The 27,548-nt window shown below is 47.9% G+C and overlaps 1 protein-coding gene across 3 annotated transcripts in view; it reads right to left on the bottom strand.

Annotated features, from left to right (window-relative positions):
- CFAP92 (cilia and flagella associated protein 92 (putative)) overlaps window positions 1-27,548 on the bottom strand; it is a 1,690,090-nt gene that overhangs the window by 1,574,693 nt on the left and 87,849 nt on the right. For all 3 annotated transcript variants that reach the window (XM_069643961.1, XM_069643959.1, XM_069643958.1), the window contains exon 2: window positions 3,129-3,595. In XM_069643961.1, the coding sequence (XP_069500062.1) occupies window positions 3,129-3,567 (439 nt within the window). In that variant the 5' untranslated portion in view covers window positions 3,568-3,595. The remainder of the gene's footprint in view (window positions 1-3,128; window positions 3,596-27,548) is intronic.

The following is a 27,548-nucleotide window of genomic DNA, read 5'->3' as shown; positions in this document are numbered from 1 at the left end:
GTCATGTACTTATTGTACTTTACTGGGTAGAGGCTGTATCCTCCCTCCACCAACTTCATGTCCAAGGTAGACCACTGACCCTTGTCCAATATGGCATTTACTGGCCTTTATGGTCAAGTGGGCCTTCTGAAGAGCCTGTAACACAATCCTACGGTGTTTCATACAGTCTTCCCAGGTGGCACTGAAAACTGCTATATCATCCAGATACGCAAGACAGAATTCGTCCAACTCATGCAACACATGATTCTTCAACCCAAAATGCATTACCCTGAACTGGTAAAGACCCTCTAGTGTTGAGAAAGCGGTCTTCTCCTTGGCATGTTCTTCAAGAGCTGTTTGCCAATAGCCTGCAGTGAAGTCAAATGTGCTGAGGTATTTGGAGGCACCCAAAGTGTCAACCAGCTCATCTGTTCAAGGCAAGGGGTGTGCATCTGTCTTGGTGACAGTATTCAGAGCCCTGTAATCCACACAGAACCTCAACTCAGAAATACCCGTTTTTGGAACCAATACCACTGGGCTGGACCAAGGACTACTGGGGGGGTTCAATCACCCCAAGATCCAACATTTTGTTGACCTCTGTCTTAATGTAAGACCTTACTTTGTCTGACATTCGGTATCTCCTACGTTTGGTAGGTACACAGTCTCCTGTGCCAATGTCATGTTTGCACCAAGGTGTCAAACCAGGGGACTACAAGAACAAAGGGGAAAACTGCCTAAGCACATTTTTCACCTCTGCTTGCCGATCAGAAGTCAGGTGAGGGGCCACTTGGACACCCCTCAATGGAGCCGTCCGAAGGACTGCTTTGGAACAGGTCAGGGAGAGGTTCCGACTCCTCTTCCTCAACATCTGAAGCCAGCAGCAGTGCAGCGATTTCAACTCTTGGGAGGAAAGCCTTCAGTCTATTCACATGGAACACTTTTGGAGCCTGTCCAGCCCTTTCTGCCCTTCCACGGTCCACTAAATAGTTGACCTCAACCGGGGGCTTGTTGAGCAGCCTGCAAAATGGCTGCCTAGCTTCGTAGCTCCGTGTGCCACCAGCAAGCATCCGGCATCAACCGCAGAATCCTGTATGGTAGACCTCTGAAATCACCTGCAGCGGCGACCCTGGGCACCGATCCCGAGGGAAACCGAGGCTCCTGGACTGAGATACAGCGACCTGCGCCCTGAACGGCTGGCACTGTTCTGAGCCTGCCTCCATGTCTGCGCAGGCCCGGCCCTGCCCCGGACCCTCCTGAGTATTTCTGCGAGTGTGGGCCCCTCCCCCGCTGCGGACGCACCCTCCCTGTGGTGCCGTGACTGTCGCCACCTGCAAGCTGGGGCTGGCTGGAGCGCACTGGAAACACCCTTGATGGAGCGTGTGTTGGAGGCGGAAGCGGACCTGGGGTGGCTGGCCCACGCCCCTGCATGCAGCAGCGGAGAGACCAGGCTATTTTTCACCTCTGCTTGCTGATCAGAAGTCAGGTGAGGGGCCACTTGGACACCCCTCAATGGAGCCGTCCGAAGGACTGCTTTGGAACAGATCAGGGAGAGGTTCTGACTCCTCTTCCTCAACATCTGAAGCCAGCAGCAGGCTCCAGGTAGGCGTACGGGTAGTGGAGAGTGGAAATGCCGCTGGGAGGTGCCGTGGCTGGCTGCGGCTGGCAGGCCCCTGCCTGCTCCTTCCCGGGGTGTCAGACCTGCAAGGGGGCCTGCCGGTGGAGGTCTGCGGGGGGGCTCGCCATCACCTACCCGCTCCCCCACGACCGGCGTGCTGTGGCTTGCGCTCCTCCTCTCCCAATTCTGCCCTGGGGCCCAATTAAAGACTTATCCCGAGCTGTGGACTGGGACCGCTGCAGGGGCTTGCCCCTTCGAGCCGCGGGCTCCTGCGCTCTGCTGACTGGAGTCGGCCGTGCGGGTGCCCGCCAGGACTGCAGGCGCTCCATCTGAAGCTGGCCGCGGGCTTTGTCGGCGAGGCCCTGTGCTCCCTTCGTGCAGCCTGGTGGTGCGTTGTGCTGTAGACCACCTCACTCTTCTTTGTACTGCAGCAACATCACGTGTCTTGTGACTGCGACCACCGCCTGTGCCCCCAGCCACACATCCCTGCCCAACTAGAGACTTCTAAGGAGGCCCTACTAGTATACCTGCTAAACTGTCAATTGAGCGGACACTGCCACTCGGCTGTTGGATTGGCCCGCCGAGGGTGCTGGTCTGGTTTGGTGGTCCTTACCCGTCAGCATATCATGCGTGACAGAGCGGCGCAGGTGGCCGCACACCTGCTGCACTGCGGCTCCGACAAAAACACTGCCCTCGCACGCACATACAGCAGCGACTAGCCTGAATATACCTGTCCTCCCTGGTCTCCAGGTGGGGGCTCAGCTGTGGCGACTGGGACCCCCTGACGTCCGGCGCACTCTGGAGAGGCCACTGGATTTCCCTGGCAAAGCTGAGACAGTACACTGCACATCCAGTGCTAAGGCTTTTATCGCATCGCCTCCCCACTTACCTTCATATTGGGCATCCTGAGGCATTGAGCATCTTGCGAGTGCACACGCTACGTCTAATCACCCCAAGGGGCATACCCCCCGCTGACACGATGTCCAACAGATCACGGGGAGCAAACAAATCCGGGGCTATGGACAAGTTCGCTAAGGCGGTTTTCAGGCCGGAACAGGGGGGCCCTCAAATGACCAAGAGGATATGGATTTGCCACCGGACCCCCCTCACCCCAATCTGGCAGCAATGATGGAATCAATGGTGAAATGTTTGCGTCATTCCATGAAAAATTGGATGACAAACGCAATTGTGGCATTGCTGAAAACCAAGCAAAGTGCAGGTAGTTTCCGAACGCAATCGTTTTCCGCATGAAAACATACACTGCAGATTTGGGCTATCCCTGCTAATGGGAAGAAAGGACTGTGGCCTTCATAACCATCAACAGTCTACTGCTATTTTAGGAAAAAAATGTGTACACATAAAATTTAGATTTGATGGCAACCTGCTCTCCCTTTAACATTATGATGCTCTCGATGGATGATCCACATAAAGGCATTTTCCTATAGAGAGATATGGCACAGAGTAGTTTTTTAAAAAAATGGCAGTTTCAGAAGCAGAGCGAGAAAGAAAGGCTTTTTAGGTGTTTGCGCCTTACCTTTGCCAGAAGGATTTGAAATGGCAAGTGCTGTAGTCATTGTAAAGGCGACAGGATGAGAAGAGTCAGGTGGCTTCTTATCCATGGAGCCCTCTCTAATCTCCGAAGTAGTGGTTAAGGAAACAGTCGCAGCACTATTTTCCTTTATGCCCGTTGCTCCCTCTGGCTCTGTTTTGTGAGCAATCGTTTCGATTGCGGGAAGGCTTGCTCTTGTAGGATCTATTGCGCCATTTTGTTGCTTTATTTGACTTTCCAATTCTGAAGAGAGATCTTTCTGACTGGGTGTTTTGCTTTCATGAGGTGTTGATGCTTCTTCCGGCGTCTCGTTATTTGCTCCGTCTTCAATGCCTTTTGTGTCTGGGTTATCTGCCTGAGGTCCTACAGGCATAGATGTTACTTGGCCTTCCATCTCCTCAGTCCGCAAACTAGGTACTTCCATTCTTTAAAATGTTGGCGGCACAACAGGACTAGTGAAGGAAGCAACAAAAGAGGTTACTGCACAAAATGGTTCTAGGTCATATCATTTAACACTGTGCAACAAACTGGGTACATAGTCGGGTGCCTTAATTATGTAGCAGAAGAGCAAATGTATGGTTCACTTTGTGCCTGAAAATAATCTCAGGGTTCGAAATTAAGAGGAGCTGGGAGCTACTTAGTTCCTGATTGTTGCCAAAAAGAGCCTGGTTACCTCCATGGCAACATCTACCGGGAGCTACTTTTGGCTCCAGAGGCCAACTGTTGTCGAACAAAGACCTATGTGAATTTAACTTTGTGCTTTTGGGACAACGACAATGTATAACTATACATTAGGCCACATCTACACACTACTCAAGGCATAAGGGGTCATAAATAATGGACTCAAGTATGTTAGCAACATATGTGGATGTTAGATTTGCGGACCGCTATGTACTAGCCAATCTTTTCCCAGTGGTAGATCCTCGTCACTGTCTAATGCGGTGTGCAGTCATAATGTCGACTGCAAAAAAGTCGAAAACAAAAATGTCGAAAAACAAAAATAGGATTTGGTTTTTTTGGGTTTAGGTAGTAAAAATAAACAGGGGCTAGGGGGAACCACCCCCCATTAAAAAAAAAACAAAAACAACATTCGCATTTTTTTTTCCCGACATTTTTGTATTCGACTTTTTTGAATTCGACATTATCACTATGAACCGTCTAATGCTGATACAGAGTAGCTACTTTTAGCGCCTGCTTCCTTGTAATCTTGTCAGAACAAACAGAGAAACAAACGAAAACCTTGTCCTTTTACTACATTTACTACTGCATCTTGTTCAACTGATAGCAATGAATTGCAGAAGAGGGGTCCCTCGTTACAGGACAAGGAAGTCCATCTGTTGTACCTCTGAACATCGCTACTATTAACTTAAAAGACATATCTATGCGTTTTCCTCCCAAGGGGCTCCATAAGAAACCTTAGTTAGGTTCTTGTTGAATTTCGGCTAGGCTCTGGTGAGGAAGAGTGGGCAAAACTATAGCATGCATTAGGCGTCCTGTCATTTCACTTTCCATGTAAGAATTAAAAGCATGATTCTGATTAGATTGTACTCCCTACATTGAATCCAAATGATTTTTCAGGGAGTAAAAAAAGTTAGCTTAGCCAATCCAGATACGTTACACTTAATAAAAGATGCACCTTCCTCTTAAAGTTGTTCTTGGGATCTGGCAGTAATAGTACAGTTCTTCCAATGCCACTGCTCTGCTGGTCACTGATTCGTTAATATCAGTGGCCCTTTATGGGTATGGGTAGCCTCCTTTGCATATGCCGTTTCACGTTTTTTGTTGGGATTATTCTTAATTCTTATTTTGTGTTGGGTGCATTTTCCTGCCAATGGTACGTATGCCTCTTACATGTAAGACTGGTTTTGAGTAAGTGTTGCCGCTACTCTGTTCCCAGGGCAATTTAATGTTTTTGCAGTAAGCAGGAGCACAGGAATTTTGATTTTCATAAGATGGGGTGCAGTTTTTCTGATGCAATTATCAACCTGACATACGCTTGAGGTAGGTTCTCCTGTCCCCTGAATAACACTAAAGTGGTACAATATTGGCAAGTATCATGTCATGTTGATAGTCAACTCAGTTTCAATAAACGATATTTGCTTTTTGTAATACACAAAGTGTTTTTTGCAATGGCATGAACATCTGCCAATAAATAAAAGTTTTAAAAAATTATTATTATAATTTCTGCATGGTCTCTGAGCAGTGTCGGCCAACGAATAGCCATAGCTAAACCTATTGTTTGTACTGCATACACAACGCTTTCTTTGTGCATGCATGTATTTAGTACTTTTGCTAGGTACTGCAATACATTTTGAAGTCTGGTTGCTGAGCTCTCTTTATAATCACATAGAAAATATTTGTTTTTTAATACTTTATCTTTGGGAAAAGTGTTGTAAAATGCACCTTTTCCATGGATTTTTAAAGAATTGCAATAGTTACGGAAATTCCCTTCCAAACTCTCTTCAGAGAGGATAGCTCAGTAACAAAAGCCAACCATTTCCGCTCTTAGAGAAAAATAATTAGAGGGATCCTTGCTCACAACACCAAACTGATCAATTTCTTTTAACTATAAGAGGCACAGAAGGATTTGAAACTACGAGTAGCAGGTGATCTGCAAAGCTTTTCTGTATTCTGCCTACCTATATCTAATCCTAGATCCCCTGCCATTAGGGTAAGTAGATGGCCCGCTTTAAACCAGACACCATTTTTTTCAGGTCTGGGCTTTTGTTTAACAAATGATTATCTGGTGTTCAAGTCCAAAGCGATCACATGAATTGAACCAAGGCTACCTTTTCCAGAATTTGTATTTTATATGCACTTATTGAGTGGTTTCGCCCAAGCGCTTTGCAATATAGTTAATAAACAGTACAAAAAAATGTGTGTTCACGTAATCAGGGACAGTTTAATCAGAAACAAGTGATTGTAAGAATTAGGCCTTGTGACGTGAGTGAAAGATATGAAGGGAAGGAGAAGCACATAGGTCAGGAAGAAGATTTAGGAGAGAAGTGAAAATGTATGAAACCGCAACGGAGCCCAAGGATGCTTGAGAGAGCGGAGACTGAAGATGCTGAGAAGGGAGAGGAATAAGAGAAAGGTAACAGGAAGACATCCAAGATTGAATAGCTTGGAGACGGGAAGAAACATGGGAGTGAATAGAGTAAGAGAATGAGGTAAAGGGAAGAAAATCGGGGCGTTGACTGCGTCGAAATGACAGGAAAGATTGAAGGATTTAATAAGATCTGTAAGGGGAATTGTATAAATCGAGAAAAGGACGGGACCTAGGACAGAACCTTGAGGGCCACCATAGAGAAGAAGTGCTACCGGACCAAGCAATAGATTATTTTGAGTTTGATTCCATGTAATTCAAGCAGCTTCAACAGTTTCCTGGGTGCTAGAGCTGATATTTCAAAATATCGAATTTTTGCATTGTAGAAAGCATGGCCCATAGTCCCACCGATTTTGGATGGTTGCTCAATTGTCTTTAAAAAAGCAAAGAAGGGTATATGGGTGACCATATGGTGGTTTATTTATTGGTAATTACAATGCACTGGATGTGAAAGCATAAAATGGCCAGTACCTATAGAGGCGATTATGGCCATTAGTCGTCAACGAGACAACATACACATAAGATACTTCTAGTAAATATTTACTGGAATCTCGTTTCTGTAAGCGTAGAGGAAATATTGGGAGGCAATTGATACCATGCTCTGCAAATGGCATAAATCAGACGTGTTCAAACTTGATAATTCTAGCAGGCGACTTAAATTGTACATGCCCTGAAGTCACATGTTTTGAAAAAGTGTCTCTACAGATTTGGTATTGCCTTCAATTCAGGAGGCATTGCTTGGGCAAGATTAATGCATGACTGTGATTTCGAGATGGTAAATGGAAATCTGTCCAGAGATATCCCCAGTCAATCCACTTTGTGTAGATGGACCCACTATTCCATAATTGTTTATTTGTAGATCTCCACTCCAAGTCCGTTTTCAGTCATTGAAATCTCTACATATGAAATTAAATGACAAAAAGGGATTGTGCATATATATGTTGCTCTAAACAGATTTACAGATGATGGGCTCCAACGTGACTAATGCTCTTAAGAACTTGAAGGCAAATGGATGGGAAACAAGAATTCAAGGGAAACCAGTATCAAGTGAAAAAATAAATTCTTTAAAACGGTTACATTGTGCTACATAAAAGTGATGAGTAGAGAAATATGGATGAATAATAATAATAATAATAATAATTAGGCATTTATATAGCGCTACGAACCCTCAGGTATCTGAGCGCTGCTTATTATTACCCACGGTGTGTGGTGCTCATTTATCGACCTCGGAAGGATGAAAGGCTGAGTTTGGCCTTGCCGGGATTCGAACCTGCGTTAACAGGCTCTGCACGGATGTCAAAGCGAGCGCTCTACTCGCTGTGCCACTTGACCGAATGCGCATCAATAGCAAGCGTTGGTAAAATCTGTGCAAACAATTGATGCAAATGAGGGGAGACATTTTCTTAGAGCCCATTGCTATGATAAACAAACTAAGGTGGCAAACTCACAGGGTGAGGAAAAACATACAGTACTTATGAATAATGACCTAAGAATTCTAAAACCAAAGCATAAGAACTGGTGGAAGCAGAACAAAGTAGAGTTATGTATTGAGTATGGAACTCGTGTTGGGGGAGTTATAATTAGAGGAAATTCTGGGACGTAATTAATTAAATGGAACACATTTAGGAGTAGGCGCCAAACAAATATTATTGATGAACCGGTATGGGTGGAATAATATGGAAAGAAATTTTGAATGCATTCAGTGGACAATATAGAGTATGACAATGAGGAATTACTTCACTGGTAAAGAAATTTCGACAGAGACGGAGAGGAAAATCGTAGGTTTAAGCAACTCTCATGCTAGGAGCCTGAACGGGCACTCCAATGTTAGGTTACAGGAAGAACCGATATGCTGGCCGTAACTGTTTTCACCACTGTTCCAGAAAATAAGTTGTGTACATAGTGTTTCAGCAATGTGGCATCGGGGCTACCTGGTCCCCATTTTAAAAAAAAGTGGTACATTTGAATCCCCAGACTTCTCGACCAAAGGCTTTGTTGGACATTATTAGGAAACTATTCTCATCATTTGTAATTTGCATTGGATGAATCAGAAAGTTGGCTCTAGGAAAACAACATCTTCTCCAGATTTCAAACTAGATTTAGAAAAGGTCTAGGAACCGCACTGAATGGTCTTATCTTAAAATTGCTAGTAGATCAGGCAACAAGTAGGTACCCTTTTTATGCAACTTATGTGGACTTCAGCACCGCCTTCAACAGCGTCAGTAGAATTAATTTATGAAATAAGATGTGAAGGGAGGAATTCCATGAGGCCTACTCAAGATACTGATGTTGCTACATAAGGACTCAAACTACTGATGACACAGAGGGGGTCCTCTCAAGGGAGGTCCAAGCTACAGTGTGTTTAAGACAGGGGTGCATGCTTGCCCCCTTCCTTTTTAACATATACATTGCTGACCTTATTAGCAAGCTTGAAAGAATTAGACCTTTTTCCCCAAAACTTAAGTTAGCATATTAGTCACTTCTATTTGCAGACACCATTGTTCCGTTTTACTCAATGTAGGTTGGTTTACAACCAATACTAAATGCAAAGGCCAACTAAACCCAGGAGAACAAACTGCACATCTATGCAGATAAACGGCTGTCATGACTTTTAAACATAAAAAAAGTGTGCAAGTCAAGTTGGTCTGTGGAAGAAAAACAATTGATTGTTGCACAGCATCTGATGTATCTGGGATACTCAATCTATGAAAAGTTAGGAAGTAAACAGAATCTGGAAAGATTGAGAATGAAATTAAATCCACTAATAGCACTTTTTTTTTATTGCATTCAGCTGAAAGTCAACTTTTTACAAATGATTAAGAGAAAGAAAAAAAAACAAAATCACAAACATACTAATAGACAAACTACAAACATAAAATCTCACATATACATTTTTCATCACATTCAAATAGGTCAGAATTTAATCAAATCCAAATAATTTATTAACGCTAATATTTCCAGGGTTAAAAATGTTTTGTATCCTGCAGACTATCTCCACGAAAAGTCCTTTGTGTCCAACCAGTCAATATTACTTACAAACCGTGAGAAGTAGTTTATTCACAAGGACTTTGTTGCCCAAATTCCCCACAGAGACTACAGCTCTTTGTTAAGAATTCTGAGGAAGACAAAACCCAAGAATTCTGATCTCCATCTGGGAATCATGAACTGATGCAAGTATGGCAACACAAAGCCCTTTGGCTTGTCCGTAATAGGAAATGATGTAAAGATTACCAAATCGCTTTTTTTTTTCTTTGGTCATAATCCAATCCATTGTCATGATGGCTTTTTTTAACTTTCATGTGGTTTTGAAATAAGTCAGTCTCCGATTGCTCGCAGGTGACTAAAATTCCAGAGCCTCATTCTTCAGAATGGAAAGAGTGTCACTGTTCCCCTGGTCCAGGTGAACTCCTAAATCCACATATAGTGAATTCCTCCTAGGCACCAGGATTAGTCTATAAAGAGACACTGTTTTCCAGTCCAAATATGCTCTTAGTTATTACAGACCTAATTCATATCTCAGATGGTGTTAGGCAGAATTATATGCAGTACCCTTTGGGAACACCACACACAATTAAGGCTACAAGTGACAGTGCAAATTCACCTTTGGTACAAGCCTGTACTGCACAGTAAAGTGGTAGCGATGGCTGAGCAGCCAGACTTCTCAAGAGCAAGTGAGCAGTATCAAATAGTTAGACAAAGGACAGCAATTACTATGATTCAAGCAAACACTGACTCAAGATGTCCAAGTAAAAAGATATATACATTTATTTACTCTTTAGTTATATAACATTTCACCATCATAAAGCAGTTTAAAAATCACACTCTTAATACACCACAACACTCCCAATAAGTTCCAGACAAGTTAAGCTCACAACATGAAGTGGGAGCAAAATGGCACTCCAGCAATTTAAAAGGGAGGGAAAGACATAGTTAATAGAAATTGAACCACACCAACAGGTAAGTACTCAGGGCAATTGAGCAAGAGGAACTAAAGTGATAGAATCAGGTAGAAAGGCTTAGGGCCAAAGTCAATGGGTGAAAAGTCTTTTGCTCAAGATCACACGGTTCAGGGTAGTTTGTGGTAAAGTTCATTGCACGGATTCTGGATGAGGTTGGTTGGTAGAAAAGTTAATTCAAAGAGAAGAGAAGGACAAGCCCTCAGATTGGAGAAAGATTTCAAAACACTTTCACCGCGGTTGAACGAAACGAACAACCGGATTTGCAAAGTACCTTAAAACGAAGAAGAAGCTGTAGCTGAGGCGGACGTTCCTGGTAGTTCCTGCAGGCTCACGGTTCCTGAAGCGACTGTCGGACTGAAAAGAAGTAGGAAGACTGGAGGGTCCTGCACTACCCAGGGAAGAAACCAGCAGCAGAGCGAAACAATGTATAAAAGGTGCGCACCTTAAAACCCATGCAGGGTCCGACCTTCCATGCTATCCGGCCCACTGTAGCTCTGTACAGCGAATACGACCAGAAGAGGGGTCCTGGCCTGCAGTTTGGGCAAACTGGTTGGTCCCACCAGCTCAATGGATGCAGTTTCCTGGAGAATCTTCCCTGTCGTCGGATTCTGGAGATTCGGACCTGCAGCAGGGCCTCACCGGGCGGTTCAGTCATGGTCGGGGTCCTCTTCTGTCAGATCCTCGTTGGTTCTTTCGTTCCAGTGGCGACTCTGCCTTTCCATTCCCAGGGAGCTGATTTTCATGCAGTTTTCCCACCATTCACACAGCCCGACTGTCAATCACACAGCAGGGTGGCAGTCCTGGCAAGGACAGTCACCCAGCCAATCAAACAGGAGTGTGACTTGGGTTACCTAGGGAACCCATGGGAGGGGTTCTAAAACCCCTCCCTCACATCCTGCCTACCCAGACTTTCAGGCGCCTTAAGGAGGGCTTCTGTGCAGAAGCCCGCGAAAAGACGGCGAACAAAGGGACCAAACCTGGTTTGGCACGCAGAGTAAAACATGAGAAAGACTTTAACAAAAAGAAGAACAAGTTACTTTCTTACCTGGTAACGTTCTTTCGATGGGATGTTCCGACAACGTGTTCCACATCTAATCACAGATGTGGTGCTTCGGAAAATTTTCGGCATCTGTGTCTTGCCTTGATGACGTTGATACGCTGTCCTCGAGGGCCTCCGTCGAGCCGACGTCACCGGATGTTTTAAGAAGGATGCACAAAGCAAGTAGCCTCAGTTGTAGTTTTTTCCCAGAACGTGTGGCACCAATCTTCTGCCAGTATGACTACAGAAAGCCTTGCGGAAACGGAAGCTGCAATTGCATAAGAAATTGTGTAGAGGGGCCGGCTGGGAGGGTACGATGTGGAATACATCGTCGGAACATCCCATCGAAAGAACGTTACCAGGTAAGAAAGTAACTTGTTCTTCGAAGGGATTGGTTCCTCCGACGTATTCCACATCTATGACAGACGCCCAAAGCAGTACCAATGTAAGGAGGTGGGAAAAGAATTTCTAATTTTAGAATGCCCAATCAAACTGCAGAATAGAGGACTGCCTTGCCAAAGGCCAAATCTTGCCCATGGATAGAATCCAGGGAATAGTGTTTTACAAAAGTATGGACAGAGGCCCATGTGGCTGCTTCACTGTTACGAATGGGAACACCCCTCTGCAGGGAAGTAGAGGCAGCCACACCCCTAGTAGAATGGGCCCGTAAGCCTACCGGAGGGTCCTTACACGCCTAGCGGTAACAATCAGAAATTGTCAAGATAATCCATCTAGACAAAGTCTGTTTAGTAACAGCTTGTCCCAAACGCCTTCCAGCGTATCCTACAAAGAGCTGATCGTCCACTCTAACCCGGGACATGCGCGAGATGTAGAAACTTAAAGCTCTCCTAGGATCCAACCTATAGAGCCTCTTCTCTTCCTTACCAGGAGGCGGAGGAGGATAGAACGCCGGAAGAATGACCTTCTGGCTTAAATGAAATTCCGGCACAACTTTCGGAAGAAAAGAAGGACGAACCCTAAGGACAACCCTGTCCTTATGGAACACTGTGAAGGGTGGCTTAACGGAAAGTGCCTGCAACTCACTCACTATGCGAGCGGAAGTGACCGCAACTAAAAATACAGTTCAAGGTCAACAGTCTCAAAGGACAAGAATGTAAAGGCTCAAATGGAGCTCCCATTAGGAATTTTAGAACCAGGTTCAAATTCCAACCGGGCACCTGGAAAGGTGACGGTGGGAACACATTAGTGAGCCCTTTCAGAAACTGTGAAATCAAAGGAATATTAAAATAAGAACACTCCTCAAACGAGCGCTTAAATATGGACAGCGCCGCCAGGTAACCTTTAATGGTACCCACTGCAGGCCGTTGTGGGCTAACGAAGGCAAAAAAGACAGAACCACAGGAATGGTACATGAAAAGGATCCACATTCTTAACCCTGCACCAGTCGCAGAACTTTCTCCAACGGCAACGATACAGGGACTTCGTTGCAGGTCTTCTGGCCGAAAGCAACACCTCCATCACGTCTTCAGGGAGGTCCCAAACCTTATACCTCAACCTTTCAGAAGCCAACCATGAAAGTTGAGGTACTTGACCTCTGGATGGAGAACCTGAACCCCCCTCCCATGAGATATCGTCTTGGTAGGTAAGATGGCGTGGAAGGCAGATTGACATGTCGAGAAGGTCCGGGTACCACGTTCTCCTGGCCCATGCCGGAGCAATGAGGATCATTCGGGAACCGAACCTCCATAACCTCCGCAGCACTAGCAGAATGACGGGGACTGGAGGAAACGCGTACAGCAGTGGGAAGGACCACTCCACTACGAACGGGTCCCCTAAGGCTCCTCTTGGAGGAAATTCTCGCAAGCAGAATCTTTTGCACTTCCGGTTGACACTGGTGCGAAGATATCCACTTGTGGGGTCCCCCAAAGGGCGAAAGTTCTCCAGGAGAATCTCCTGAGCCAGCTCCCACTGGTGAGAGACCGTGCTATGCCTGCTCAGAGTGTCTGCCGCCGCATTTTCGTCTTCGGACCAATGAACTGCCGAGATCGAAATTTCCTGCTGGATTTTCCAGAACCAGAGCTGCATCACCTCTCTGCACAGAGGGAAAGACCCTGCCCCCCCCTTTTTGTTGAGGTAGTGCATGGCCACTGTATTGTCCGTCAGAATCAGGACATTCTTCCCCCGCACAGACGGCAGAAAAGCCTTCAGGGCTAGCCTGACGACCCACAGCTCCAACAGATTGATAGTGAGTCTGGACTCCGACGGAGACCAACGACCGTTGACTGTCAACTTGTTGGCATGAGCTCCCCATCCCATGAGTGATGGGTCCGTCACGATTGTCACCTCCGGCAAGGGTAGCCAAAATGGAGCCCCCTTCATGAGATTGCCTTCGGCGGCCCACCACAGAAGATTCTGGGCGACCGAGGGCGGCACCTGAACGTGATCCGACAACCTGCTGGAGGACTGTGACCCCTGTATCTTGAGAGCCCACTGCAGAGATCTCATCCGCAGCCTGGTCTCTGGCACCAGGAGAATGCAGGATGCCATGAGGCCGAGCAACCTCAAGAACTCGAACGCCGGGAGACACTGGGCATGTTGAAACTTGTTCACCATCTGCAGAATGTGATGAGCCCTCGCCTGGGGAGGGCAACACAGCCCCAGGGATGTGTCGAGCACTGCTCCGATGTACTGGAGCCGCTGGGTAGGTGTCAAGTGGAACTTCTTTAAGTTGAGGGAGAAGCCCAGACTGTGAAGGGAGTGGCAGGTGACTGACAGATGATCCAGGACTTGCTCGGGAGAGCGTGCCCTGATCAACCAATCGTCCAGGCAGGGGTAGATGTGAATCCCCCCTTTCCTGAGATATGCTGCCACCACCACCATGAGCTTGGTGAAGATCCTCGGACGGAGGATTATCCGAAAGACAGGACCCAAAACTGAAAGTGCGAGTCTCCAACCACGAACCTCAGGTATTTCTTGTGCTTGGGATGAATCGGCACATGAAAGTAAGCATCCTTGAGGTCAAGAGACACCAACCAGTCCTCAAGTTGAAGGGCCATGGAGCACTTGAGAGAGAGTAACCATCTTGAACTTGTCCTTCCTGAGGAGCTTGTTCAAACCACGCAAGTCCATGATGGGTCTCAATTCCCAGTCTTTTTTCGGGATCAAAAAATATGGGGAGTACCATCCCTTATTCCTCTCCACTACAGGCACCAGTTCTATGGCGCCTTTCTCCAGCAGGGATTTGATTTCCTGCGCAAGGAGCAGATCCGGAATCTTCAAAGAGAGACTCCCTGGTGGATTGTCGTGAGGCCTCTGCCGGAAAGGAAGACAGTAGCCGTGGGCTATCATCTCCAGAACCCACACATCTGAAGTAATGGCACGCCATTCTACAAGATGCTGCGCCAGCCTTCCCCCAACCCGCAAACCATGGGACATGGCCTCATGACTGAGCTGAAGCGGCTACGGTAGTGGCTGAGGGCAAAGAGGCAACTGCTCGAGCGGCATCGGCACCTAGAGTACCCAGTTTTCCACCTCTGGTACTCCTATGTTGGCCCCTCCCCTCGATCTACAAAAAGACGAGTAGTATCGAAAGGAACCTCCCCTCCATTGCTGTCCCCCAGGACGAAAAGGCAGAGGTTGGCGAACTGCAGCACTCAACGACTTCGCTGCAGCCTTTGAGGTCTGCAACCTCTCAAGGCTCTCATCAGCCTTGCTGGCAAAAAGATAGACACCATCAAAGGGCATGTTGAGAAACCAGGCTTGTACGTCAGGAGCAAACCCCGACATCTGCAACCATGCAAATCTGCGCATCACGGTGCTCGCCGCCATGGACCAGCTGACACAGTCTGCCATGTCCAGACCCAACTGAACGGATTCACACATGGCATCCTTGCCATCCTAAACGAGGGCAAGAAAACCATCCCGTCCCTCCCCTTCAGGAATATGTTCAGCCGCCAAAGACACAATTCCACAGAGCGTGAGTGAAACGTGCTAAGGCACACACAGAGTTGGCTGCCTGTAAAGACATACCCCCTGAAGAAAACACTTTCTTCGCCCAGCCCTCAAAACGTTTGTCGTCCCTATCAGGAGGGAAGGTAGGGTACGACGCCTGCTTTGCCGGGGTCGTAGCCGCCTGCACCACCAAACTCTACGGAGTGGGGTGCGTCGTCAAGTAGCAGGGGTCGCTACTGGCTGGGCGGTATTATTTCAGCAACGACTCGGTCACTGCCAGGAGACTCTCCGGAGCAGTACAAGCCGCCGCCACCCTTCTCTGTAAAGCCATATCAAATGGCAGCACGGGGTCAGTGGGTGGACCTTGGTCAAGGATATCTGTCAGGTCATCCTGCAGAAAATCCACTGGTGGTGCAGACCACCACAAGTACTCCTTCACCCTCGACATGAGGCGCCTGTGCGAAGATTCAGCATGCGTACCAGGCTCAGGCCTGCCAAACTCGACCTCCGGGGAGGTATCAAGACCACTGGTGTCGTGCAAAGACTGACGCAGGTCTTTCAACTGGCTATGACCAGATAACGGGTCATCAGGAACTTCATCAGGTACCAGACCTTCCTCAGACCCTTCATCCACCCCAGGACATATAATCGAAAGGCTGGAATAAATCCCTGGATGAGGGCACAGAAAAAGGTTCAAATTGAGGCCTCACTGACTTTGTCAGGGCCTTCCTCTGAGTTTCCACCGATGCACGCGGTACGTCCGGTAAAGACTCCACAAAAGGCATCGAGGGCTTTGACGGAATCGGCGTCGATGTCGAGCGTGGCGCTGATGGCTTTGACACAGGCCTCGAGGGCGGTACCCCGAGCGTGTCCTTCAACAGCCTCGGCGTTGATGGCGTTGACGACTTCCTCTGAGGCGGAGCCTCGAGAGAGTCCCTCAACGGACATGGTGCCAATGGCGTCGACGTCTTCTTAGAAGACCTCACAGGTTCCGCCGGTCTCAAGGGCATCGAGGACCGGGACCTGGAGCGGGCATGGCTAGAGCGATCCACCTTGTCCGATCGGGACCTCGAAGGCTCCCGATGATCGCACCGACCACCCAAGCCCAAAGGCGTGCGAGCGGTGGCCCTAGCACGTTCCCTGCCGGCTTCTTTCGAAGGCGCGGACGGAACGGAGCCCTGCGATTGGAAAATCGCCATCATCTCCGTACGAAATACATCCCATTCCGCAGGAGAGGAATGCTTGTTGGAACAAGCAACCCACCGTCTGACGAGGACGGGGACAGGGAAGGCGACTGGTGACAGTGCTTCCGTGAGTGCCTCGAGGAGGCAGAGGAATAGTGGGAACCACTCGGGACCGAGACCCCCTGGACTTACGCCGACAATGTGGAGAGTTGCCCCTCGAATCATCGGTCGAAAGCCCAGCGGATTTCGACTTCGGGGTTTGGAAACCCTACCTACAGTAAGCTTCTTCTTCCGCTCCCGCAAGGCCTTCGAAGTTAACGACTGGCAATCGTCACAGTCATCGGTGGCATGGTCCTCACCGAGGCACCAGAGGCAGACGTTGTGCGGGTCCGTAAGTGGCATCTTGGACCACAGTCCCGACACTTTTTGAATCCCGACCGCGGGTTAGAAGAAGACAAAGACATGATATCTTCACAAACACCAAGTTCGAAGAACCGAGAGAAGTAACAGAAGAACCGAGGCACGCCGAGATCTCCGAAGCGAACACGTTCGTGGAAAAAACCTAAACTGAGGCTCCGGGCATCGGGCGTCCTACTTATAACATCCGGTGACATCGGCTTGACGGAGGCTCTCGAGGACAGCGTATCAACGTCATCGACGCAGGAGCCGAAAATTTTCAGAAGCAGCACAGCTTTGGTGATTACCCGTCATAGATGTGGAATACGTTGGATGAACCAATCCCTTCGAAATGGTGAATAAACCCAGCCGGAGCCGAAATAAAATATATTTGGTCAAGCGGTTTTATGTTCAAGGCTAATAAAATAGCCCAAAACAATACCATGATTATATAAGATAACCACGGTATGAAAATTAGGGCAGTTACCACTGCCACCAGCCAAGTCCTGATGAAAAGGGAGCGAAACAGTGCTCCAAGAGAAACAGACAAAAAGGGATAAGAATGAACCCTTTCCAATACTACATGTAAGATGGTTTGTACTGGGTCTGTGATTTAAAGAGACTACATAAAGTGAATGGCAACTTTACATGGTTCTGGGAGACAGTAGTCAGTCCCAGAAAAATGGAGTCAGTGGGAAGTCTAAAAGACAACCCTGTCTCACTGCACTGAAGGTGCTGTGCAACACAAAAAAAATTATGCTCATGGAGTAGGTGAGGCCCCAAACCCCAAGATCACACAAATGGTAAAAACACACAGCAAAACACATGTAAGAGTGGGAAAAATAAATCCTATAAATCCAGCAAAGTTGCTGAGTGACTCATTAGGTAAGGGAAATCAGCCATTTATGAGAATTCTCCCTGACAGGCAATTGGAAGGACCATTGGTAGATTTAACACCTTCTTCCATATCCGACATTCAATTTTTGTCCATTTGATTTTATGGGCAAAGGGCTCAATATCCATACTGTACATAATGGTCAGGATAACCTTTCCCTTATAAAAAATGTATTAAGGGAAGCATGGAGAATCTGCAAAGTGAACAGGAGATCTTTTTAATCTGGCACGAAAGTTGTAGTACTTTCTCCTCTATCTCAGCGTCCATCATTCTTAATTATGTACTGGCCCTTGAACGGAAGCCCAAATATAGGGTTTCTTTTGTAACAGCTAGTAATTGAGCACTTAACGTCCACCTACATTTGGGAACAAGTTTTAGGGGATTACAGAAGGCTACGATATGCGACTTCGCTGGATTGATTTCTAGGTCATTTAAGGCCACATCACGGGTTGGGCAGAGCGGTATGAATGCGACGGTAACACCATTACCTCAGCATTACTGCTCGGGCCAATCACTATGGGCAGAAAGTTGGAGATTTACCGTCAGCTTTGTGCTGGAGGTAAATCTCCAGCTTTCCGCCCATTTTTGGCACTATCACCGCTGGCGCTATTAACACCGGCAGTAATAGCGCCAAAAAGCCCCATAAGTGTACAATGGAGTCAAAATAAATGTGGATTAACAGCACCACCACAACTCGCAAATTACGCCTGACCGAGTTGCGTTAATGCTAGATATCGCCCAACTCGTGATGAGGCCTCTAGTTGTTAAAGGCATCCAGCAGCTGTTGGAGGCCTATGGGCGTATAGTCCAAAAGGACCAGATCATCCGCGTAGGCCATCCAATTGATCAAACAAGTGCCAATTTTCGGGCTGGCTAATGCCTACGTTGTTATTGTCCAGCTAGGTCTGCTGAATAGAGATTAAAGAGGCAGGGAGCCAAGATGCATCCCTGCCTCACTCCTCGCTCTGTCGGTATACCAGATGTGAAGGGCCCAAGCTCGTCTAGCCTAACTTGCATACAGGTGGTCTGATGCAAATTAATAAAAATGGCCAGCAGCCCTTCTGAAAGTCCCCTCTGCTTCAGTTTAAGCCACAATCTACCTCTATTAAGAGTATCAAAGGCTTTTGACAAATCAATCATTCAAAGTTGTATAGGCCTTTACGAAAACCAGTTTGATGTTTTGAGAGGATACCATTGTTTCCGCCCATTCTTCCAATTCCCTCAAAATTATTCTGAAAAGGCTGGGGGAGCTAGAGAGCCCAAACAAGATGGCAGCACCTTGAGAGAGCTCCCGCGGGAGGAATCAAATGCTGCGGATCTCTTCCCCATACAATGCTCTCAATCGCATCTTAGTGAGAGGAATACTTGCCTGGTATGATGACCGGCAGGCACTGAAACTCTGAAGCAGTATGGTGCAGCAGAGACGGAGTTCTGAACTTCCAAACTTAACACCGCAGAGACCTTGGGCCTGACTCCGCCAAAAAAGGCGTGAATCCCGCGACCCGGGAATGGGGTCCCAGGGGGTGCCCACATTAAAGGAGGTACCCTCGTTATCAGAAATCACAGTGCGGACTGCCACTTCGGACCGGGGTTCCGGATCGGGCTGCAAACAGACGACCACCACTGGATACAACCTGGGGGCCGGGACACATCGGCCGAGGGATCGCTCGGCGCTCCCCGCTCGTGGGACCAGAAGAAGACACCAGGAGCCACCGTCGACCGACCGCCCCCCCCCCGCCCAGAGCACACCGGAGCAGACATCCCAAGTCAGACTGCAGCGTGGCGGGGGCGGGGGGCTGCGGTAGCAGGCCGGTGGGAGCAACGCCTTTCATAGCACACAAACCTGGCCCAGGACGCGGGAGACAACGATTGCTGGATATCGCGGCCACAGATATTAAGTTAAAGCACTTGGAGGGCACCCCTTGGGACACAGCAGTGAAGGACTTTCCCCCTGGGCGAGCAACATCAACCCAGAAGCCGAATCCCCCAACAACTGCAAACGGACATCCAGTCTCCCCTAAAAGATAGCGCCACCTTCGAGCCCCTCAGGAGGCATCCATAATCCTCAGAGACCCGGAATACGGCCTCTAGACACCGGTGGACAAGGAGGACGACCAATACCATAGTGACACGGCACGGAAAGCCAGAAACCGCACAATGCACCCGCTGAGGCGGGATACCCAAGTAAACGAGTGGCCAGGACTGACACGTGCGGGGGGAAAAAACTGAATACTGCAGCAAGCCCACCAGATACCCCGGAAAACAAGGCATTCTCGGGCACTATACCAGGACTCCTGGAGAACAATGAAGGCACTAATCCAGAGGGCTACATCTACGGCCTTCTGCAAAACAACCTCCACATCCCCAAAGCTAAAGACCTCACCATCGAAAGGATTCACTGTGCACCGGTCCCGAAGCCAGCCCCAAACGAACGCCCCCGAGCCATCACCATGAGACTCCTGAACTTTCAACATAAAGCCATCATCCTCAAGGCATATAGAGCGATGCCCTAACTGCGCAAAAACGGCTCTGACAAAGATATTTACGGACTACTCCATAGAGGTCTTCAGGCGAAGGAAGAAATTCAATCCCATATTCGAGGCAATCCAGCACCAATATCGAAGGCACTACCTAAAGTTCCCCATCATGCATGCAGCACGACAAACAGTGGCACTCGTTCACGGACCCGGAGGCGGCGTGGCGATTCCTCCAGCAACATAATATTGTGACGGCGGAATTCAACCCTCGAATACTGGAGGAAAGCAGACCACCATTCACCCCCCATTCCCAAGCAGATCACCAAGGCTCCAGGGGGCGCTGGCAGAGGGCCGACAGGGGGCCGAGAGGCCAGAACCCAGACTGCAAGAACCGCAGTTGCAATTAGAAACAAATTCCAGACAAGATTACCCTCATTCCTCCAAACAACTAAGGGACAGAGGACGATCAGACCACAGACAGGCTCAGTACCCCTAGCACAGGGCAAACTCCAGCCTACTAACGCTCCTCACCCCTCCGCCCCCAAATAGTTGGATAGACATATGGGCACAGCAGGCGAGACCAAGGCTCTCGTGTGCCAACCTCATATACGGGTGGTTCAACCCTATATTGGGTATGTACCAGGTGCTCGGCACACCCAATATTTATATTTTTTTTAAAAAGGTGTTTTTATTCCCATTTCCATAAACATTAATATTGGATTTTTAACATTGTCCCCCTCCCTCGCCACGCCCTCCCTCTCCCCGCCCACTGGCAGTGAATTGAGGTGTTACCCTTTTCACCCTTAAGAGTCTTTTTCTCATCCTGTGAACATGTCCAATATTCATAGTCTGTTTGGGCACCATTGTAACATATAATCACTCTGTAAATAGTCTATTACAATTCCCCAGTCAGTTGTAAAGTTCTGGTGTGCTCCCTGTATGTTGTACGTGATTCTCTCCATCGCTACAAATGGCCATACCCTCTGTAGCCATTCTAGATTGGATGGGGTGTTTTCTGTTTCCATTTTTGAGCAATTGCGAACCATGCTGCTGTTAGGAGACGCATAAAGTTCCTTTTTTGTGTTATTGTCAATGTCCTATCTTTGGGGTCCCACATTCCACACATCCATACTTCTTCCCCTAGGTCCACTGCTCCCTTAAACATTTCCTGCATTTGGGATCTTACCTCTGTCCAGTAGCCTTGTATTTCCGGGCAGTCCCACCATATGTGTCTCCAGTCTCCCACCTCGTCACATCCTCTCCAGCTTTTATTTTGATTTGTATTGTACATTCTAAGAAGTCTTTCTGGGGTGTAATGCCATTAAATCATTATTTTCGTCCACGCCTCTCTTGTCATTATCGCCCGCATCCATTTGGGGATTATTTGCCAGACATATGTCCACCGTTCCCTCGTGATTTCTTTCCCAAATGTCCGTTCCCATTTCTTCATGTCGAGCCATTGTGTTTCTTCTGTCTATTTATAAATCTGTACATTGTTGAGACAAATTTCTTATCTCCTGATTGTGTCATGATATATGTCTCGAATGGAGTTAGAGTCCTTGTTGCCGCCTGTATTATTCTCGGGGACGAGAGCCAATGATGTAGTTGTTCGTATTTAAATCTGTCCTTTTCTGTGAGATCTAGGAGGTCCCTGCATTCTGTGTAGGTTCTGATTTGTTGGTTTTCGTACATGTCTCCCACTTTCGTGCAGTTCGCTTCTGTCTATTTCCGGAATGCTCCTTTCTCTGTGCCCGGTTGGAATTCTGGATTATCGAATATTGGCATGAATGGGGCCGGGTATATGGTCAGCAATTCTTTCTTGGTTGCTTAGTTCCATACTTCTAAGGTTGCGCTCATAATCTCGCTTATTCGAACATTCTGGTGTCTATTAGCAGGGGCTTTCCACAGTAGCTGGCGCATATTTGTCCTTGCCACTGCCCTATCTTGAGCTTCCCATAGTTTGTCTGATTCGTTGGGGATCCATTCCTTTAATACCCACAGGTCTTAGTACTTCCGGAAGTGGGGGAGTGCCATTCCTCCCGCTGACTTTGGTGCCGTAAGTACCAAATTTGATAGTCTCAGCGTTTTGTTCTGCCATATATATTTGGTGATTATTTTGTGAGTGATTTGAAGAATGATGATGGGATTTGAATGGGGAGGGCTTAGAAATAATATAGCAGTCTGGGTAGGATGGTCATTTTGATGACCGTCATTTTGCCCCACCATGTTACTGAGAGTGGGTTCCACCTTTCTAGATCTCTTTTCACTTGGTCTATGAGTTTCGGGTAGTTCTCTGGGTAGAGGCCCTTTATCGTATTAGTCATGGTTACGCCAAGGTATTTTACCCCCTTCTCTGCTGTGCCTAAGTGCAATTCTTCCGCTCACCTGTGAATTTCTTGTTTGGCTCCCGCTAGGACCATCACCATCGATTTTTGCCGATTGATCTTCAGTCCTGAAATGGTGCCGTATTTGTCTATTTCTCGTATGAGAGGGGGCAGTGTTTTTATCGGATCCGCATGCCCATCATTATGTCGGCTGCATATGCCGCTGTTTTATGTGAGATCCCTCCCATATCCATGCCTATGATGTCGGGAGTTGCTCTTATTTTCTCGAGTAGGGGTTCCAGGAATATTGCGTATAGTAGCGGGGAGAGGGGACATCCCTGTTCCGATGTTTATGTTTAAAGATAGTTTGGCGCTACAGTTCAGTCCCCCTTATTGTTTGTTTACCGGAGCGCATCCCCCGCATGCCCACCCCTGGCGTGGCAAGACTGCGATCATCACTCGCCCCGATGGCAGCCGGTCATAACCGAACCCAAATTGGGCCGAAAAGCCAGCCGCAGAGTAGACACGCCCAGCCACCTGAATGGCTAAAATCTCATGTGTGACATTAAACATCCAGGGCCTGGGTCACCCCATCAAGCGCAGGCGCATGCTGAACCCGATGCGAGACCTACAGGGCGACATCGTCTTTCTTCAAGAGACGTGTCTCAACGGAATTGAAGCAGAAAAACTGGCGTGGGGATGGGTGGGGCAGCAGTACACTCACCTCACCACGGGACAGATCCAACATATGCTTAAAGACAAGGCAGGCCGCTATGTCCTACTCCAAGGCCAAATATCCCAATACCCGATTACGTTAATCAACCTATACGCCCCCACCACCGACTCCCGGGCATTCTTTGTGGACATGTTCGTGGAATGCACCAAACATATGTGTAATCTCACAATTATAGGGGGCATTTTCAACCTAACCCTAGACCCAGGCAGAGACCGGAAAGGCCCAGCGATAATGAAAATAACAAACATGAAAAAAAGACTAGCCCTAAACTGACCTGCAGTTTATAGATGCATGGAGACACTCCCATCCCGACACCCAAGACCTCACTTACTACTCCCATCGGCATGATAGCTACTCCCGCCTAGACTACTGGCTCATGCCCGCCAACACCATTCACATGGTTACTAGCTGTGAAATCCAACCAACCACTCTCTTGGATCACGCCCCCATCCTACACCGCATCATGCTTCCAGAGTCTCCCAGGAAGTCCCCTTCCTGGCACTTGAATCTCAGACTGCTCCAATACCCAGACATAATAGGAAGCCTAGCAGAGGACACCAATGGCTTCTGGACAGATAACATAACCCCGGAATACACTCCCTACAGGTGCTTGGATACATTTAAAGCGTTTATCAGAGGGCAGTGCATTTCATGCTGGGCCCACAAAAACAAGAAATGGAGGGAGAAGGTAGACGCGCTGACGAAGAAACTTAAAACCCTAGAGGGCAAACACAAGGCATCACACGACACATCACTCTAGCCCCGGATGGCAAAGATCAGGAGCGAGATTAAACAACTCCCCACCAATAGAGCACAAAGGGCATACACCAACTGGGCTCAAACCTACTACCTGGAAGGAGACAGACCACTATGAAAGATGGCTTTGGCCCTCAAACAACGCCAAGCAGCTCAATTAACCACAGCAATCAGCGACGACACCGGTACGCTGCAGGAGGGAGATGATTGAATAAACAGGTTTGCTGAGTTCTATCGTAATCTCTATACAGACACAGGCACCTGCAACCCCCCCACCAAATCGATGCATTCCTAGAGATGGTACACCTACCGCACATTACCGCAGACCATGCAGCGGCCCTAGACGCACCCATTACGCCGGAGATCGCCGGCGCCATACGTTCCCTGTCAGGGGACAAAGCATCAGGCCCAGACGGCATCCCAATAGACTTCTATAAACACCTGGTGGATGAAATTGCCCCACATCTGGCCAAAGTCTTCGAGGAAGCCCTAGCCTGCAAATGTCTACCAAAATCCATGCTGCAAGCTAATATCATAGTATTCCATAAGAAGGGGAAAGACCAGGAACTGTGCGGGTCGTATAGACCAATTTCATTTATAAACTCAGACGCCAAAATCCTGGCTAAATGCCTGGCCCAAAGACTAGAAGACCTCATGCCGCTGCTCGTCCACAAGGACCAGACAGGTTTCATCAAGGGTCGGCACTCGAGACAATATCCGTAGATTACTACACATCATCGCAGGAAAGCGCAAACCCTACGGCGCTATAATTACTGTGGACGCTGAGAAAGCTTTTAACAAAGTGTAATGGGGGTTCATGTTCAAAGCTCTCCAAAAATACGGCCTCCCCACCGCCCCCCAAGACTGATCCAATTCATCAAACTTCTCTACACCAAACCCATAGCGACAGTGATTACAAATAGCGTGGCATCAGCAGAATTCACACTACAATCAGGTACGCGCCGGGGTGCCCGCTCTCGCCGCTCCTGTATGCCCTGTCCATCAAACCTATGGCAGTAAAGATGCGTACTGACCCGCCATGGACGGGAATCCAACAAGGTCCAGAAGAACACAAAGTCTCGCTCTATCTGGACGACCTGTTACTTTGTGTTAGCAACTGCCAAGATTCACTCCCCTACCTCCGATCCATTCTAGGTGCAATCGGTCCTATGGTGGGCTACAGGGTAAACTGGTGTAAGACAGAAGTGATGCCCCTCTGCCACGACATACCCTAGGACCCCGGAGGCATTGCACCCTTCCACCAAGATCTCTGAAATACCTGGGGATCCAGGTGAGCGCCAACATAGCGGAACTGAGAGATCTGAACTACCCTCAGGTTATTGACAACATCCTCAAGGATCTCGAGAGGTGGGATACACTGTCAGTGTCGCAGTCAACGCCCTGAAAATGAACTCTTTCCCCAAGCTCATATATATCGCCATGATGCTGCCAGACGCGCCAACAATCCACATGTGTAGAGTCATAAACACAGCCATCAGTAAATTCATATGGAGGAACAAGAAAGCCTGAGCTCGGCTCGCAATCTTACAGGCTCTGAAATCCACCAGAGACCCGGCGGTCCCCTCCCTTGAGGCCTACAGCCAGGCAGCGCAGTTAATATGGGCAAAAGGCTAGCTCAACAAAGACGAAAACACCAGCTGGCACAATATGGATACATCCATCATGGCCCCACTGAAGCCTATCAAAATCTTGGCGATACCTCTACGCAAACTACCGATCAGCATCAAAAATCACCCGATAATCAGATCAACCCTCCAGCAATGGCACAGACTCCGAGCTGAACAAGGAGCGCTGACCAAACTTCTGCCAGTGTGGACCAGCATAAGGTAAATTCTTTCATGGGGTGCACCACAAATACAATAACACCAGCGGGCAGACACACTATCCGAAGCCCCCATTATGGACATCCAGGAGGACAGAGACCTAATAGGTTTCTCGGAGGCCCGCCCTAAGTTAGGATTCGGGCCTGAGGACTGGCTACTCTATCGATCCATCCAAAAGACAATTCTCAACCTCACGACATGCAAATCTATATCACAGCCTCCGTTACAATGTGAAGAAGCAATGGAACACAACACCTAGGCTTTCCCGCGTATCCGCACCTTCTTCTCAATGGCCAGCCCCAATAATACGCACAGATTGAACGCCCTAGCAGCAGCCTGGACGGAGGACCTGGGCATGCTGGTGACGGCACCAGACGTTCAAAGAAGCTTCGCAGCAAATCCATCGGCCTCCCTCAATCTCACGAACAAGGACGTCCAATTTAGAATCATACAACACTTACATTACACACCTGACAAGATGCACAAAATGGGAATCCTTCCCAGCAACCAATGCTGGAGAAACTGCCATGAAATTGGCAACTTGGGACACATATTCTGGTCCTGTCCCGATATTAGCGCTTACTGGAGACAGGTACACCAGACAGTGAGTAACATCAAGGGAGCTGAAGTCCCCTTCTCACCATTGGCACTAGTACTTAGAGACGATGGCACTGACTGGCACAAAGACTCGCTGACCTGCAGGATGAACTCTCTCATCTTGTTCTCGGCAAGGAAACTCTTGATACTAATGTGGAACTCGAGATGACCACCGGCATACGCCGATTGGTCTAAGGCTCTCACTAAAATGTGTAGACTAGAGCGGGCGCATACAACAGACAAATGACTGCCAACCCCATTAAAGCGCAACGCTTCAGAGAGCTACTGGAAGAATACATCTGAGTTCAGGTTCTGAATGGTGTGATCAGATGATCGTTCACAAGGCGGTCTCCCCCACCCATGGGCCACTCAAGGGCAATGAGAACTCCTCAAAATGTCTGAAACAGAAACAACAAGGGGGGAAAGCCTAAAGAAACTAACCAACATACTAGATAACCGAAACAACAGACTGAAAAAAAAGGACTCTTGGGTGGAAGGGACAGGGGGACAGGAGGAGCAGACAGGGCGACCACACAAGGCCTAGAAATTGATTGGACCTAGATCGAGACCCGCTCCCGTCAGGAGCGAACCTGAGACCAGGCGGCAAGAACTACAGCGGTCAAGAAACAGGGGGAATTGCTTGAATTGATGGAGTTGAATTATTCTAACTACCTTAATTGTTTAATTGGTTTTGGTCGCTATAATATGTGTAAACTACCGTAACCTTGATGATTCCGTACCTTTGCTAATACATATGTTTTGTACAGAAAAATGAATATAAAAAGTTTGACAACAAAAAAAACCATTATTCTGAAAAGATTACTATCAACATTCAATAGGGCGATGGGGCGGTAGTTGGCAGGATCTGCCCGATCGCCCTACTTGTAGATAGGGATAATGATGGCACCGTCTCCATGAATCCAGACACCGTCTTGCTATCAGAATACCTCTAAACATCAGCAGCCGGGTTTGCTCCCATGCAGCTGCGTCCTTCTTGAGGATCCGATTAGTCAGTCCATTTGGACCTGGTGCCCTTGACCAAGAGGCTCGGATTATCAGTTCTTCAAAAGGTCTCCCAGTCTAGATGTAAAATCCAAGGGGACCAATTCAGTGGTTCTACACTAACTGGACTGATCTCCCTAAATATCTCCCAAATATTTCAACCAAGCCGATTCTGGAA

This window comes from Ambystoma mexicanum, chromosome 2p, assembly GCF_040938575.1.
Source record: "Ambystoma mexicanum isolate Mex_15411 chromosome 2p, UKY_AmexF1_1, whole genome shotgun sequence".
NCBI classification, from domain to species: Eukaryota; Metazoa; Chordata; class Amphibia; order Caudata; family Ambystomatidae; genus Ambystoma; species Ambystoma mexicanum.
This window is presented reverse-complemented; position numbering and strand designations above follow the sequence as displayed.